The following is a 14,908-nucleotide window of genomic DNA, read 5'->3' as shown; positions in this document are numbered from 1 at the left end:
TTATATCTCTTTCTTGCTCATGGTGGTTTTTCTAGATGGACATGACAGGCTTTGCAAAGTCATGCTGTCTGTTACAGATTCAGGAATTTTCTGACATTTGCACTTGACTAATTATAACTACTTTCTGGATGTTGGTGTGGATGTATTTTGGTAGACCCAGTTTGTGAAGGTTTTCTGATGTGATGCTGGTGACTGATGTGACTAATGGAATAATTGCGACCTTCTCCTGTTGCCAGAGTTCTTTGACTTCCATGGCCAGTATGTTTTTTCTCTCTTTTCCTTTTTTACAAAATTTTTGTCATTGGGTATTGCTATGTCAATGAGGTACATGCATTTTCTTTCTTGTCTATAACAATTATGTCTGGTCGTTTGCAAGGTATTGTCTTGTCGTCTGAATTGTTCTGTCCCAGTATATTTTATGGTCTGCATCTTCCAAGATTGTTTTGGGTTAGTATGTATAGTATGGCGTGGGTTGTTTGATGAAGTTGAATTTGATGGCCAGTTGTTGGTGGATTATTTTTGCAGCTGTGTTGCGTAGTTCGTTCCTGCCAGAATTTTACATCCTCCTGTTACATGGTCTATTGTTTCTTCGAAATGATGGCATTTCCTACATGAATTATTATTAACGAGGTCATCTCTGAAGTGGTTTTGAGTGAAATGCAGTCATGTTTGCTTTAGACTGGAGAGACCCACTTACTGGGTGACCTTGGGCCACTCACTGTTGCTCAACTTAACCTCTCATAGAAGGGAAGAGGACATGGATGCTGCCCTAGGCTCTTTGGAGGAAAAGTGGGATAAAAATATAATAAATAATAATGTCTATGTTGGTGATCAGCACTGAGTTTAAGTAGCGTCTTTGGGAAGATAATATGATCATAATTGAGGATGGAGGGGCTTGAACTTGGTAGAAGTCAGAGTCCCCAACTGAAATGGGACTTTAGTCAATTAATACAGGGCCTGCAAACATATTGGGCAAAATCCCAATACTGCCCGCACTAGCACAATAGGAACCTAGTAGTACTGAAGCAATTCTGGAATAGCACAGGTCAATGGAGCTTGCTTGAAGGGAGCCCTGCTGAACTGAACTGTTCCCGAAACAAGTGTTGACACTTGTTTCCAGGGTTCCTTTAGGAAGTGCTAATTCCTACTACACTCGCAGTGGGGCCCACAAGGGCAACAGAACCTGCAGAGGCGCAGTGTTGGATACTGCCCATTGAACCTCTTCCTTTCTACAATCTCAGTTACCGTCAACTGCCCAGAGAGCTCCACCCAGAGAGCTCCGGCTATACCGCCCAGAGAGCTTCAGCTATTGGGCGGTATAGAAATTAGGGTGACCATATGAAAAGGAGGACAGGGCTCCTGTATCTTTAACAGCTGTATTGGGAAGGAAATTTCAGCAGGTGTCATTTGTATATATGGGGGTCCTGGTGAAATTTCCTCTTGATCACAACAGTTAAAGCTGCAGGTGCCCTGCCCTCTTTTAAATCTGGTCTCTCTAGTATAGCTCTTGCACTTTTAACTGTTGTGATGAAGACAGAATTTCATCAGGTTCTCCATATATACAAATGACACCTGCTGAAATTCCCTTTTCTATGCAACTGTTAAAGATACAGGAGCCCTGTCCTCCTTTTCATATGGTCACCCTAATAGAAATGTAATAAATAAATGATTTCCCCCCTTAAATAAAATATTTTGCATTTTCTAAAGTTGGACATTTAGTGCCGAGAGAGAAATACGTCCACTGCTCACTCGCTCTCCTCCCCTGCCCTCAGTGAGACTATTTTATTCTGGGAAGAAAAAGGCATGTTGGCCATTTTTCAAAGTGGTCTGAGGATCTAGTGTTCTCAGTAAGAACTTCTGGTTATCCAGGATTTTGAAATCCACTAATCTATCTCAATGTAGGGGATTCAGGAACTCAGCATTGCAAATGATAGGAGGATCTGAACTGTACACATGCAATGATATCCTATTATGCAACTGTATCTGGGGACTAAATTATGTGTTACATGCAAATACATGCATTAAATTCCCCCCTCCCTTTCTGTTAGGGAAAAGCAGCTTCAGAAGAGGGCAATTATCATCAGAGAAATGGTGAAGTAGAGCACAAGGTTAATCCTTTTTCGAATTGCTTTCCCAATTGCAGCATGCCCCCAAATCGCTCCCTCTGCCACATAGTGTTCCTGATGTTTTACTCTGACAAGTACATATCTGGAACCCCAGTGGGGGAGGTGCAGAAAAAGAACATCGGCAGAGAAAGGGTTAAACACCCCTTCCAGTTCTCTGCTGAAAATCACCCCTTCCTGGAGTGGCTTTTTCCTAAAAGAAGTTGTTGTTGTTATTATTTATTTATTTATTTATTTATTTATTTATATAGCACCATCAATGTACATGTTGTTGTTCAGGGTTTAATATATGCATCCATGAAGTTTGGTCCTAAGTCTTCTATAGCAGAGGTGGGCAGATGTCAGGCTTGCGGTATATGCTTTGGTTTCTCCCCCCCCCCCCCCATAACGCCAAGATCCATCAACCAGACCCTGGAGCAAAAGAGGAATGCTTAGAATTAAAGAATTCTGACCCCCAAAAGAGAAATGCTTAGAATTAAAGAATTCTGATCCCACAGATTGGTTTTGAGTACAGTACCAAAAATGAACAGAGTTTACAATCTTTCCCCACAAAAATCCTCTCCTCGTCACCCCCCAAGCTTTCTTCATTTCAGAATTCTAATTTAGGGCAGGAGAAGTGGTGGTGGTGATTATGTTGCTGCTATGTTAAATGTGCATCAGAAAGCCCTGCTGATCTACTGCAGATCACCCAGAGATCTGCCAACAGATTCAGATCTACCTTCCGCCCATCCCTGTTCTACATCGGCAATTTTCTTCAATAGAAACTGTGCCAACGAGCAGGCAGCAAGGCTATATTTTTGTCAAGCAATATTTGAAGAAGAGCTGCCGTGCTAGGGGAGCGAAGTGGAAGATTCCATGTATTTAGAATGCACGGGATGTTGCTCTATGGCCTGAAATAAGCTCCAGGCTTTAGAAATTGGCGAGCCGGAAGCAGAGTGAATCTTTGGACTTGCAGCATTAGTTATTGCTGTTACGTTCGATAAGCACTGTCAGGTTCACAAGACAGTAAATGCTGTGGGAGTTAGAAAGTAAATTGCTGAAAAGTAACTTGCATGAATTTGTGGGATATTTCTGGAGACCAAGGCTTGGTCAATAAAAACATCGAGCTCTATCTAGGCATCTGTGCTGCCTGCATTACACAGTAAATTCACAGGCTGGTGAATTTACTATAACTGGTTCACCACTGACATCTGGTGTTTACCTTCATGCATTGCAAGCGGGCCGCAGTTTCTCCTGACAGAGGGCACTAAAAATAAAGCAATAATCAACTGGATTATCAGTTCCTTGTTTTTTAGCTTGCTTTTAGTTTTTTTATTTGATAACTGCTTTATCTTCTGGTTTGTTTCTAAACTGTCTTAGTTGGCTTCAAAAAGGGAGTACAGAAATGGCACCATGTACATTGATGGTGCTATATAAATAAATAAATAAATAAATAAATACAAATAAATAAATGTCTTCAGCAAAGGTCACTGCAGGAACAAGATCGTAGCTTTGTTTGTCCCTTCACTGCACACATCTCTGTCTGAAGAATCCTTGCCTGGGAGTAATGAGTTCTTGACCGTTTCAATATTTAGCAGCAGGCAACATGGGGAGAGCCAATAAACAGGGTGGTCTACCTAGAAGAGCTCTCAGCCGCAAATAGGAGGGACTTCTGTTTTCCAACATCAGCTTAATACCTGTGTGCTTTTTTTTTTACTTAGAAGGACTGTGCCTGGGGTCATAGTAGAAGCAAGTGAGGGTTGAGCAATTGTCAAAATGGCTGCAGCAGAGGGGTGCCTTCAATTGTGTAGAAGAGGCAGGGGTAAGAAAATCTACCTGCTGAAACTCCTAACAGTGTAGGAGTCCTGTCCTCCTTCTCATCTAGTTACCTAAGGAAGGAGTGGACTAGCCTTTGAGGTCAAGATGAAGAGCATGAGTCCAACAGCATCACCTTTTGGGACTTGGGGACATTGAGAGATGTGGCAAGCAGAAGGGAACAAACAAGGGAATGCAGTTGGGGACAGCTGGCTGCCTTGGGTGTGAGAGTGGGCTCCGCTTTAATATTTTGCCCAAGGCCTGCCCTGTCAAGAGGATCTCATTAGAGATGGAGAGCTATAAGGGTAATTTTGTAGTGTTGATGTACACCTGCCTATAATGTGGGTGAGATCATCCAACATAGGTGGTGACTTGTCTTGAATAATATCCAGATCAGTAGTCATTTAAGTCTGTGCTGTTTTGGCTGAAAGAGTCTTGTAGAACTTCAAAAACTAAGACATTGATTGTGGCATAAGCTTCCATCGACTAGAGTGAACTTCATCAGATGCATAAAGTTTGGGTGACCATATGAAAAGGAGGACGGGGCTCCTGTATCTTTAACAGTTGCATAGAAAAGGGAATTTCAACAGGTGTCATTTGTATATATGGAGAACCTGGTGAAGTTCCCTCTTCATCACAACAGTTAAAGGTGCAGGAGCTATACTAGAGTGACCAAGTTTAAAAGAGGGCAGGGCACCTGCAGCTTTAACTGTTGTGATGAAGAGGGAATTTCACCAGGTTCCCCATATACAAATGACACCTGCTGAAATTTCCTTTTCAATACAACTGTTAAAGATACAGGAGCCCTGTACTCCTTTTCATATGGTCAGCCTACATAAAGTACTATCCGAAGTTGCAGATAAATATACACATTGTTAGAGGGGGGAGTGTAAGAGGGAAATACAATGCAAAAAGTACAGACAGTGACAATTATGTTAAAGTGTGACTTGAATAGTAGTCCTTGAGCTACTATTCAACTTTGTCCCAAGTTCTGTGAAATAAAAGAAAGACAGACTCTAAAGTGGGGGTACAGCTTCAAGTTTTATTAAACAGCCACTTAAGCTGGACTGGTGATCTGTCATAGTGTTAGGCACCATCTTTATAGCAGCTTGAACAGTTTATGACCCAGCAGGCTGAATAAAGCCTATGAGCCCAAGTATGTTGGCTCACTAGGGGCTCAATAAACCTGTTTTTCCTGCTTGCTTAGGATTGCAAAAAATGGGAGGAAGCTGTATCCTACCTATTAGGACACATTGGGACTTTTCACATTACATGATAGCTACAGTGACCACATGAAAAGGAGCACAAGGCTCCTGTATCTTTAACAGTTGTATTGAAAAGGAAATTTCAGCAGGTGTCATTTGTATATATGGGGAACCTGGTGAAATTTCCTCTTCATCACAACAGTTAAAGCTGCAGGTGCCCTGCCCTCTTTTAAATCTGGTCACTCTAGTATAGCTCCTGCACCTTTAACTGCTGTGATGAAGAGGGAATTTCACCAGGTTCTCTATATATACAAATAACACCTGCTGAAATTCCCTTTTCTATGCAACTATTAAAGATACAGGAGCCCTGTCCTCCTTTTCATATGGTTACCCTAGCCCACTCTAGGTTATTTAAACCACGGTGAGACTGTGAGGTGTGTGGGGCCACCATTTTGAATATTCAGCCCCTGCATGGGCTGTTTAAATAATCCACGCCAAGCCACAAGCATGTTGTCCAGACCCAGTCAATATATAACTGATGGGTTGCATTCAGCTTTGTGAGTTAGAAGTTGTTTGGGGCTCATTTATAGCGTCCCCTTGTCCATATGTGTTAAATCACAATGGTCAACCCTTTGACCCAAGATTGGTGTATGTTTGAGTCATTTATCAGCTATGCTTGGAGTTCCCAACATGGTGTCTATGGGCACCAGAGTGACCACAGACACCTCTGGTGGTGCCCACCTAACTCCTTGGCCCTCCTGATTTTTCTTGATTATTAATTATTTTCTTAAAACTGAGCAGCTGGCATGCTGCAATGCAAAGTGGGAGCCTCCAGCACCATATTTATTTCCAAGAATGCTTCTGGCCCCCAGAAAATAAAAACATGTGCCTAGTGATTTGTTCTAGAGCATTCCTGTCCACCCAGAAAAAAAGAAAAAAAGTACTCTTGGGCGTGTGGTAGGGAATATCCTGTGTGTCTGGAGGAGGTAGATATTTTGCCTCTGTGGTGTGTGTGTTTCTCTGGATATTACTAATTCATCTCCTGTAAAATGGGTGTTGGAACAGGAAAAAAAATCTGGTTTCGATAGAATGCTTTACTGATTTGGAACTCAGACCTCACCCCTGCCTTGTACTTAAATTCCTGGTCAAGTTACTTTTATTTTAACCTTGCCAACTTGTCTTCTGGGAAATGGACATTTTGTGACTGGTGACACTCACCATGGCAGCCATTTTGTGAGAGTATCCATGACACTCTCAAAATTCCAAATGTGCCCACTGGGGATCCCTATGCAATCCACATATCCCCAACAGGTTAGGGTTCCTTAAGTAAGCATTTGCATGAATAGGAAGCTACCCCTGGAATTTTCTCTCTAGCATCAGCAAGTATATATTAAACATATTGTGAACATCTTATATACACATGCAAGATGTAACACAGCCAGTCTGCAGGTCCAGACACATATGGAACATGTGATCCGTGTATGGAGAAACACAATTGCTATAAGGAAACATAATTACTATAGTACATCATTTTTGCGGCCTAGTAGACCAGTGGTTCCCAAACTTTTTCAGGTAACCACCCCCTTGGTTCCACAAACTCATGCCCAGTGCCCCCTACCCTACACTATAAAAATCAATATTCAGTATAGCCGTTTTCAACGACCCACTAAGGAAGATAATAACAATAAAATTAAAAACATTAACTATTAATTGAATATTTATTCAAAACCCAATTACATTTTTTTAGTTTATTCAATTAAACATAATTGATGAACTTGACCCAGTGATATCATATTTTCAAAGTCTGATAGTCTTTTAGCAAGAATATTAGATATCACATTTAGTAACTAGGATAGAGTACCTCACTATTCTGTAAATTCTTAATATGATGGACGGGCTTGATGAAGTGATACCAGTTTCTCAATGTCTGGTTTAAAGTCACTTAACATGAGTCTTAAATCACCACGTTTAGTAATCTGGAGTCAATTTCTTTGCTTGGAGAGAAGTAGGCAGACCACACTAAAACCACATTCCACCAGATATGATGTTGAAAATGCAACCAGGAGCTTCTGAATCACTCTCCATAGTGCAGGATAGCGATCAGAAATTTCCTTCTGTAACCAAAGCTCCTGGTATGGAAAAGACCACCTCGAGCACCCCCCCATCTCCCATTTGCCTCTTAGCGCCCCCTGCTGTCCCCTTGCCTCTTAACGCCCCCTATGCAATCCCACCGCCCACAAGGGGGTGGTACCACCCACTTTGGGAACCACTGTAGTAGACCCAAAACTGGGTTTACCTTCATCAAGCATCTTTCAGAAGGCTAGCCATGTTAGTCTGTTGCAGTATAAACAACAAAGTGTCTTGAAGCACCTTGAAGACTAGCGATTTAATCTTTGGTGAACTAGAGTTCACTGTATCTTAAATACATGTGTGTTGGGAGGTGGGGGATATAAGCAGTAAGGTCAAATAACAGTGAAGTATTAATTCTGGCCCGCTTGCATTGGCTGCCTGTACGTTTCCAAGCCCAATTCAAGGTGTTGGTTTACCACAATACCTGATGGAACACCTCTCCCGATATGAACCTACCCGTACACTGCGCTCAACATCTAAGGTCCTCCTCCGAGTGCCTACTCCGGGGGAAGCTTGGAGGATAGCAACAAGGGAGAGGGCCTTTTCGGTGGTGGCCCCCCGACTGTGGAATGATCTCCCCGATGAGGCTCGCCTGGCGCCAACACTGTTATCTTTTAGGCGCCAGGTCAAGACTTTCCTCTTCTCCCAGGCATTTAACACCATTTAACAACGCTAAGTTTGTTTTTAAGGACCCCCAGAACTGTTGTTTTTAAATGGATACTGTTGTTCTTATGTTTTAAATTTTGTATACTTTTAATGTTTACTGTTTTTAACTTTTGTAAACCGCCCAGAGAGCTTTGGCTATGGGGCAGTATATAAATGTAACAAATAAATAACTAAAATACTGACTGTGACAATTCAATGAAAACATAAATGTGTATGCAAAGTAAGCACTGTAGTCATTGACAATGCCAGGAATTAGTGCTCATCCAATCATCCGAGCTTCATGAAATTAACATCTATTCCCGAACAAGAGACCATCGTCTCTATTCATGCTCAAATAGATATAATTGAACTTCTTGATAAGTTCTAATTCACTGGCTTCTTCACACTGGTGTCTCTTTCTAAAAAAAAATGTTACTGTTGAGTTTGAGGGTTTTGTGTTAATCCCCCTAAAGACACACATGTGGAGATCAGAAATGTCACATTCAGAAAACAGTGAGAGAATATTTCAGCCTCCCAGGACACTCCACTGCTGTCCTGAATGTTGTTTTTCTCCAACAAAGAAAGGATAGTTGAATTATCACCAATTTCTGCAGATGTGAATGGTCATTGTGCTTCTTTTGCATACATTTAAGCTTTAACTTGAATTATCACAAACTGTACTTCTGGCATTTTGTTGCCATTTGAACCCACTATTTACTATCCCCCCTTACACACATGTGTATATATACCTGCCAATTGAGGGTAAGACTTCATTCATCTGATGAGCTAGACTGTAATTCACCAAAGCATTGACCAAGCATTGTAGAATTGCGTTAACACATAGAATTCTCAAATCTGGCTGCAGTCATGTCAAGCTAGATCCATATACCTACAGCTTGTGCACATCCTGACACTATTGCTTCATGATAAAACTGCAGAGGCCACAAGCTTTCAATCAGCTTTTCTTGAATACACTGACAATCAGGAGAGCTGCTCTAGAGTATGGAGCTTGATTATCCCAGTCTTAATAGTACTAATTTTGTATCGGTATTTTTGTCTCAGTCTATCCTACTGGAAATGAAAGACAAATTCTAACTGCAGTGGCTATAGGCTAAACTGCACTGGATCTGCAGAAGCCCCCATTAGTCTAACCCTATTAATATTAATATTGAGGACCGTAAGTGGCTTCTTACTGCAGTGGAATGCTGTGCCAGATTTCACCCTCTCAGCCTCTGAAAAGGGCTGCAGCTCTCTCACTAGCAAGGATGGGGGACAGACACACATACAACTGGGCTAGTGACTGCATTTGCAATCACATTTTCAGTACCCAATTCAAACAGGATCAGTGTCTGGAGTCACACGACAGGTCTAGCATTCCCACTCTGAACTATATGGTGCCCTCCCATAGTGTGTTTTACTCGGAAGGAACTTTGGAAATTACCCTGGCTGAGATAATGTATCAGACTCATGAATGCTGAACCTAATGGCTTTTTCAGAAAGGTAATTGTGATCTTACACATCTGCACATACTGGTTTTATGTTCATAACTGTGTGTTATTGTTATAGATCTATGGTTTGGTAAGTATCTCTAGAGTGAGAGTGGTGCAGGTGCGGCCTGATTGGCTGGGAGAGTGAGAAGGAGAGGGCGAAGTGTGCATATCCTATATAAACTGTGTGTCATGCCTGTGGGAGGCAGACAGGGACAAGACAACAAAGGTTTTTGATCAGAAATAGTCTGGTAGTGAGGAAGGAGAGAGTGAATGAGTTAATGATTCAGTAAAGGTCGGTAGTGGTGGTGGTGGTGAGAGGATTGTTTGAGTGTGTGATATAGAGTATTTGGTGGGAGAGATCACATATTGATAGAGCCATTAAGAGTTATTTGTTTATTATTCAATGACTTACTGCAATTAATAAAGCTTTCTTTGTTTATAAAATCCTACACCTCCTGCTTGTGGCTGTGTAAGGGGGAGGTAATAAAGGGAGAATATAAGGTTAAAGTGTAAAGGCTGTGAGTCCTCACAGAGAGAGGATTGAGTAAGGGTTAGGCCTGAGCTTTAAAGGTCCTGGCAGCAGCAAAACCAAGTGTGTGAGGAGAAGATGGTTGCTGGTGGGGGTGAGAAAGGCCTTAGAGGAGGGAAATTCTCACTGGGATAGGGGCAGTAATACCACAGTAACCATCTCAGCTTTTAAGTTGTGGAGAGGAACACATTTATGGCTCGAGGTTAATAACCCTAGATCCAGACTGGTAGGTATGGCACATGTCAAGGAAATGAAATGTCTCCACACCATGCATAGGTGGTTTCCTCCCCTATGTGATGTAACATCCATGTTAATAGCCTAATGCCCTCATCAACCCCAGCCCACCTCTCCCGTCCCCGTTATCTACAGCTTATATTGTTTTAAAGGTTTAATGTCTCAATATTGTATTTTTTTAATTTTTATTTTTATACATTTCTTTCCCTAGATTTAAAATGTATATGTTTTAAATTTTGTAAGGCCGCCTTGAGGCCCAGTATTGGGCAAAAGGTGGGATAATAATAACAACAACAACAACAACAACATGTTGCCACCACTGGATGGAGCACAGATGTAGTTTCCCTAAGGCTATTGCTATTGCTCCTGGGCAAAGCAAAATTAACACCTAGCTGTCCTACTCATCTCCAGGTGCTAATTCACCTGCTCGCATCATGACATTTGCGGTGCTGTTTCCCCCACTGAAAAGGGTGCAGTAACAGTGTCCTCACCCTTTAAAGCAGAAAGAGATAGGATTCCCAGCCAGAGGAGAGAATGCCACAATATCTGATGCAGTAGTATCAAATGCTAGGTGTTTCTACTCAAAGTATTCAAAGCACCTGGACTGCACTAAAGATAATGGCTTGTCATAGGCAGTTTAGGGCTTTAAACTGACCTTATGTCATAGCGTTCTTTCTGACATGCCCCCCATTTTTTTTCTTGTTGTTTCCAGGTTCGGGATAAAAAACTTCTAAACGACCTGAATGGTGCTGTTGAAGACGCCAAGACAGCCCGTCTTTTTAACATTACCAGCTCAGCACTGGCCACCTTCTGCATCATCCTTGTCTTCATCTTCCTACGATACCCACTCACCGACTACTAGAACATGGTCAGCAATTGCTGCCCAAATTCCTCCATGCCGGAAGCCACCATTGAGTTTCTTATTGAAGGGACACAAACAAATAAAACACCCATACAACTCCGTCCTAATGGCAAGAGTCATCCCAAACAAATAAAAGCAGCAACCAGGACTCCCCCAACACACTCCCCCTTAGCCTGACTGGTATGCGAACTTCTGTAGCAAAGAGTTTTACTTTTACATTTTGTACACAAAGTATTTATTTTCATGATAAATAGGATTTGATGGTGAGATGGAAACTCGGCACAGCTTAATAATCAAAGGGGATGGTGGACTGCACTGGAGAAGAAATGGAGAGAATACAGGGCCATCAATGATCTCGTGACGAAGGTTACAGAACCAACCGGAGTGCTGAACTGAGAGGATGGGGCAGAGGGTTCTGTTGGGCAAGTTGATCTGCAGACCTCTTTGGGATCTACTGCAAAGTCTATACACAATTTCAGAGCTCAAGAGGGAATGGGGTAAGGTGGGAATGCTTACTGCTAAGAGATAAGCATGGCCTTTGCAGAACATATCAGTTGCATTCAGACTGCTTCTAACTTCTTTCCCTCTCTTCTCCCCACTCTGTGTCCTCAACACTCTCTCTCTCTCTCTCTCTCTCTCACACACACACACACCCCTTTGCCATATACATTTTACCTGTTTTCATATTTATTTGACTGAAGCCCATAATAGCTTGCAAAAATGTTTTTAAAAAACCAGGAAATGTTGATTCTATACAGTTTACATTAGCCTTTCCTGATGAATCCTGGAGCCTTCCAGGATAATTCCCAGGGAAAAAATAAAATGTAATAATGGTCTTCTTTGGAACCTCATGGAAACACTGAGAATGTAGACAACTTATGGAAAATTCACATAGATCCTGTATCTCTGTCAACTTTCAATAAAATACCTCTAACCATCAGACACTGTACTACTACAGACTGTGTCTTTCTCTCTTATAATACAGTCAGGAGAAAGTGGGGTGTTGTCAAGCAATTTAAAGCTTTTGGACTGTATTTAGTAAAAGTCATTGTTTAAAACCAGCAAAATTATTCAATTAAATATTACAATATCTAGGTCAATGCATGTCACACTGTAAAAGTAATCTTCAGCTTGCCAAATGACAATGCCAACCAGCCATTTAGTAAGCTCTTAGATAATATGTATTGTTTATTTAATACTTTAATTCCTCAGGTGGAAAAATGTCCTCTACTGGATAACAGAACTCATCTCTTCACTCATAATGCAATGGGATCCTTCCACCAAACTAGTTTCAGAAAGGCACCTAGAATGAAGTACAAGAGGAATTGCAGCTGCTCAGCTCAGCTATTGATATTTGTGGCCCAATTTATTTGGATACTTTGGAGAGGTCACTGTTCCATATTCCCTCCTTGCCATGTCCATCTCTCTCCTAAGTCCCTTCCCTTCACCTTAGAAGGGTCTTTGATGCACATGTAGGTCATTTGCTTGCCCAGCAGAAGCCCTTGCAGAAGCTTACAACTGCCAGAAATTGATATCCAACTATTTCCTATGGAAATTGGGTGAGGTGCTGTCCTGTGGTTCCTTGTGTAATGAATCATTTATTCTTCCTTATTTATTACACTGCAGCTAGTCCCCTATGCATACATTATCCAATGGGGCAAAGTAGACAATCCTCAGTGCCTGATCCCCATGTTGCTTTGGTAACATATGAAATGGTGGAATCACAATAGGAGAGCTGAGATCAGGTACCCAGATCAGTGCCAAACCTCACTGAAGACCAGTGGAGCTGGTGCGAGAGCCTATCATGTGATCCTCCCCTCCCATGTGTTTTCACTATTTTCTACATTACTGAAGGGCCAAGGCATGCAGCTATGTAGAAGAAACAACACAGGAATCTATCTTATACGGAGTCAGATAATTGGTCTATCTAGCTCAGTATTTTCTAAACCAGGGATGGGGAACATGTGACCCTCCAACTCCTGTCATCCCTTACCATTGGCTATGCTGGCTAAGGCTGATGTGTGTTGCAGTCCACCAACACCTGGAGGGCCACATGTCTCCCCACCCCTGGTCTACACTGGTTGGCAGCAGATCTCCCAAGATTTCAGACAGGAGTCTTTCCCAGCTATATCTAGAGATGCCAGGGACTGTTCCTGGGACCTTTTGCAGGGGCCCTACCAGTGAGCTACAGTCCTTCCCTGATGTATGGGTGATGTATGAATAAACTTGGCCAACAGCCAGCTAGAAGACAGACCAGAGCCAACACCAGTTATGGGCTGAACAGCTTGGATGGGGAAATGGCATCTTGCAGCATTATCACTGTAGACTTGATACTTTTGGCAAATGGTCACTTTGTTCAATGGTATATGCCTCCATCCTAATCTCTTCTGCAATTCCATGCTTTGCTTTTTAAAGAAGACAGGAAGAATGTGACTATTCTGATTAGTTCATTTTATACAGATACATAGATAAGATGAAATAGGATTTCATTGGGCTAACACTGCAGTCACTTATGGAATGGATCCAGGATTGTGAAGAGTGGAGCTCTGCAAACTGGATGATCCTGTGGGCAGAAGCAGTGGAGGCCCTCCCTTCCGCACAGCTCCCAATGCTCCTGGAAATATGCTCTCAGGATTGCGGGATCCTTGAGAACAGTATGTGAAGTGGAAAGAGGAATTGTTGAAAGCTGCACCTGCTCCCTTCTGCTGGATCTTCCACCTATGGAAGTACCCTTTTTTTCATGGAGGGTCAGCTCTGGATCCAAGCCATTGCTTACACGCATGTGTATCAGGTATAGTTTCTGTAGTAGACAGACAATCAGATGAAGGATGAAAAACTACCAAAGAAAACCCCAAACAGGAAATAGCCAGTTCTGTTTGCCTTTCACCTCATTTGCTGTGTTCAGAAGGGAGGTTTCTGAATGAATTACAGTGTAAATTGTCTCTGAGTTTTAGAATAAGTATTTCTGAATCTTGCTGTTGAAAACCTTTTACAGAAGGCATTATTCATGTTGCTCTTATCCCTTCACATTAAATACAACCCTGCAGTAAAACAAATGAATAGTTTTACTGCAGGGTTGTATCCAATGTTAGATCTACTTCGAGTCAGCCCATTACAATCCATATTCTCCCCCTTTCATGGACTTAAAGTAACAAGCAGCCATGCTTGTACAAATGGAAATAAATCAAATATGGAACAGACAGGCAGAAGCGCCACAGGCATTGAGGAGTCAGCAGAATGAAGGAATTGATACACAACCAGCATACACAGTTGCATGGTGAAAGGGTGGGCAGGTGACAGATAATAGCTCTACAAAGGCAAAAAATGTAGAATTTTTGTTGGCAATTTGCAAGAGCTGTGCTCAGATTGTGTGTGTATATGCATATGCGAGTCTATACACATACAAACGGGCATATGCTTGTATGCACACACACACACATACACACACACACACACGGAGGGACAGTTAGCAAGTAGCAATTTAGATTTCTTTAACTCTCATTAGACCAATGGGCATATACAAAAGCGGCCTGGTATCTGAAAGTAAAATATGCATCACTGATGCAGAATACAGATTGACTTGCATAAAAGTTGTGAGGGTATGGCAGCACCGTTCTGCTAACCTGCACTGTTAGCTGCAATCCTGTTGTAACTTCTTATTTGCACATAAAGTTTTTGACAGTCTACAATACCATCCCCATTCATTGCAATGGAAGAAGCAGGATGACACATTTCTTTGCCGACTCACTTTTTCTGCCAGAAAGCATGGAGCTGACCGCAGCACAGAGAATCCCATGGGCATCTGAGTGCATTCAGCTCTCTCGACCAGACACACAGCCCATAAAATGTCATGCCTTTGTACTAGGATGTGCTAGGAGTCCAACAAGATAAACAGG

General features: G+C 42.0%; 2 protein-coding genes across 2 annotated transcripts in view; both read left to right on the top strand.

Moving 5' to 3' along the window:
- Positions 1-11,937, top strand: part of IFITM10 (interferon induced transmembrane protein 10) — a 40,163-nt gene extending 28,226 nt beyond the window's left edge. The window contains exon 4 of the mRNA XM_063118411.1: positions 10,863-11,937. Coding sequence (XP_062974481.1) covers positions 10,863-11,012 — 150 coding nt within the window. The 3' untranslated portion in view covers positions 11,013-11,937. The remainder of the gene's footprint in view (positions 1-10,862) is intronic.
- Positions 1-14,908, top strand: part of IGF2 (insulin like growth factor 2) — a 960,921-nt gene that overhangs the window by 854,125 nt on the left and 91,888 nt on the right. The window lies entirely within an intron of this gene.

The sequence above is a fragment of the Elgaria multicarinata genome, chromosome 2, assembly GCF_023053635.1.
Source record: "Elgaria multicarinata webbii isolate HBS135686 ecotype San Diego chromosome 2, rElgMul1.1.pri, whole genome shotgun sequence".
In the NCBI taxonomy this organism is placed as follows: Eukaryota; Metazoa; Chordata; class Lepidosauria; order Squamata; family Anguidae; genus Elgaria; species Elgaria multicarinata.
This window is presented reverse-complemented; position numbering and strand designations above follow the sequence as displayed.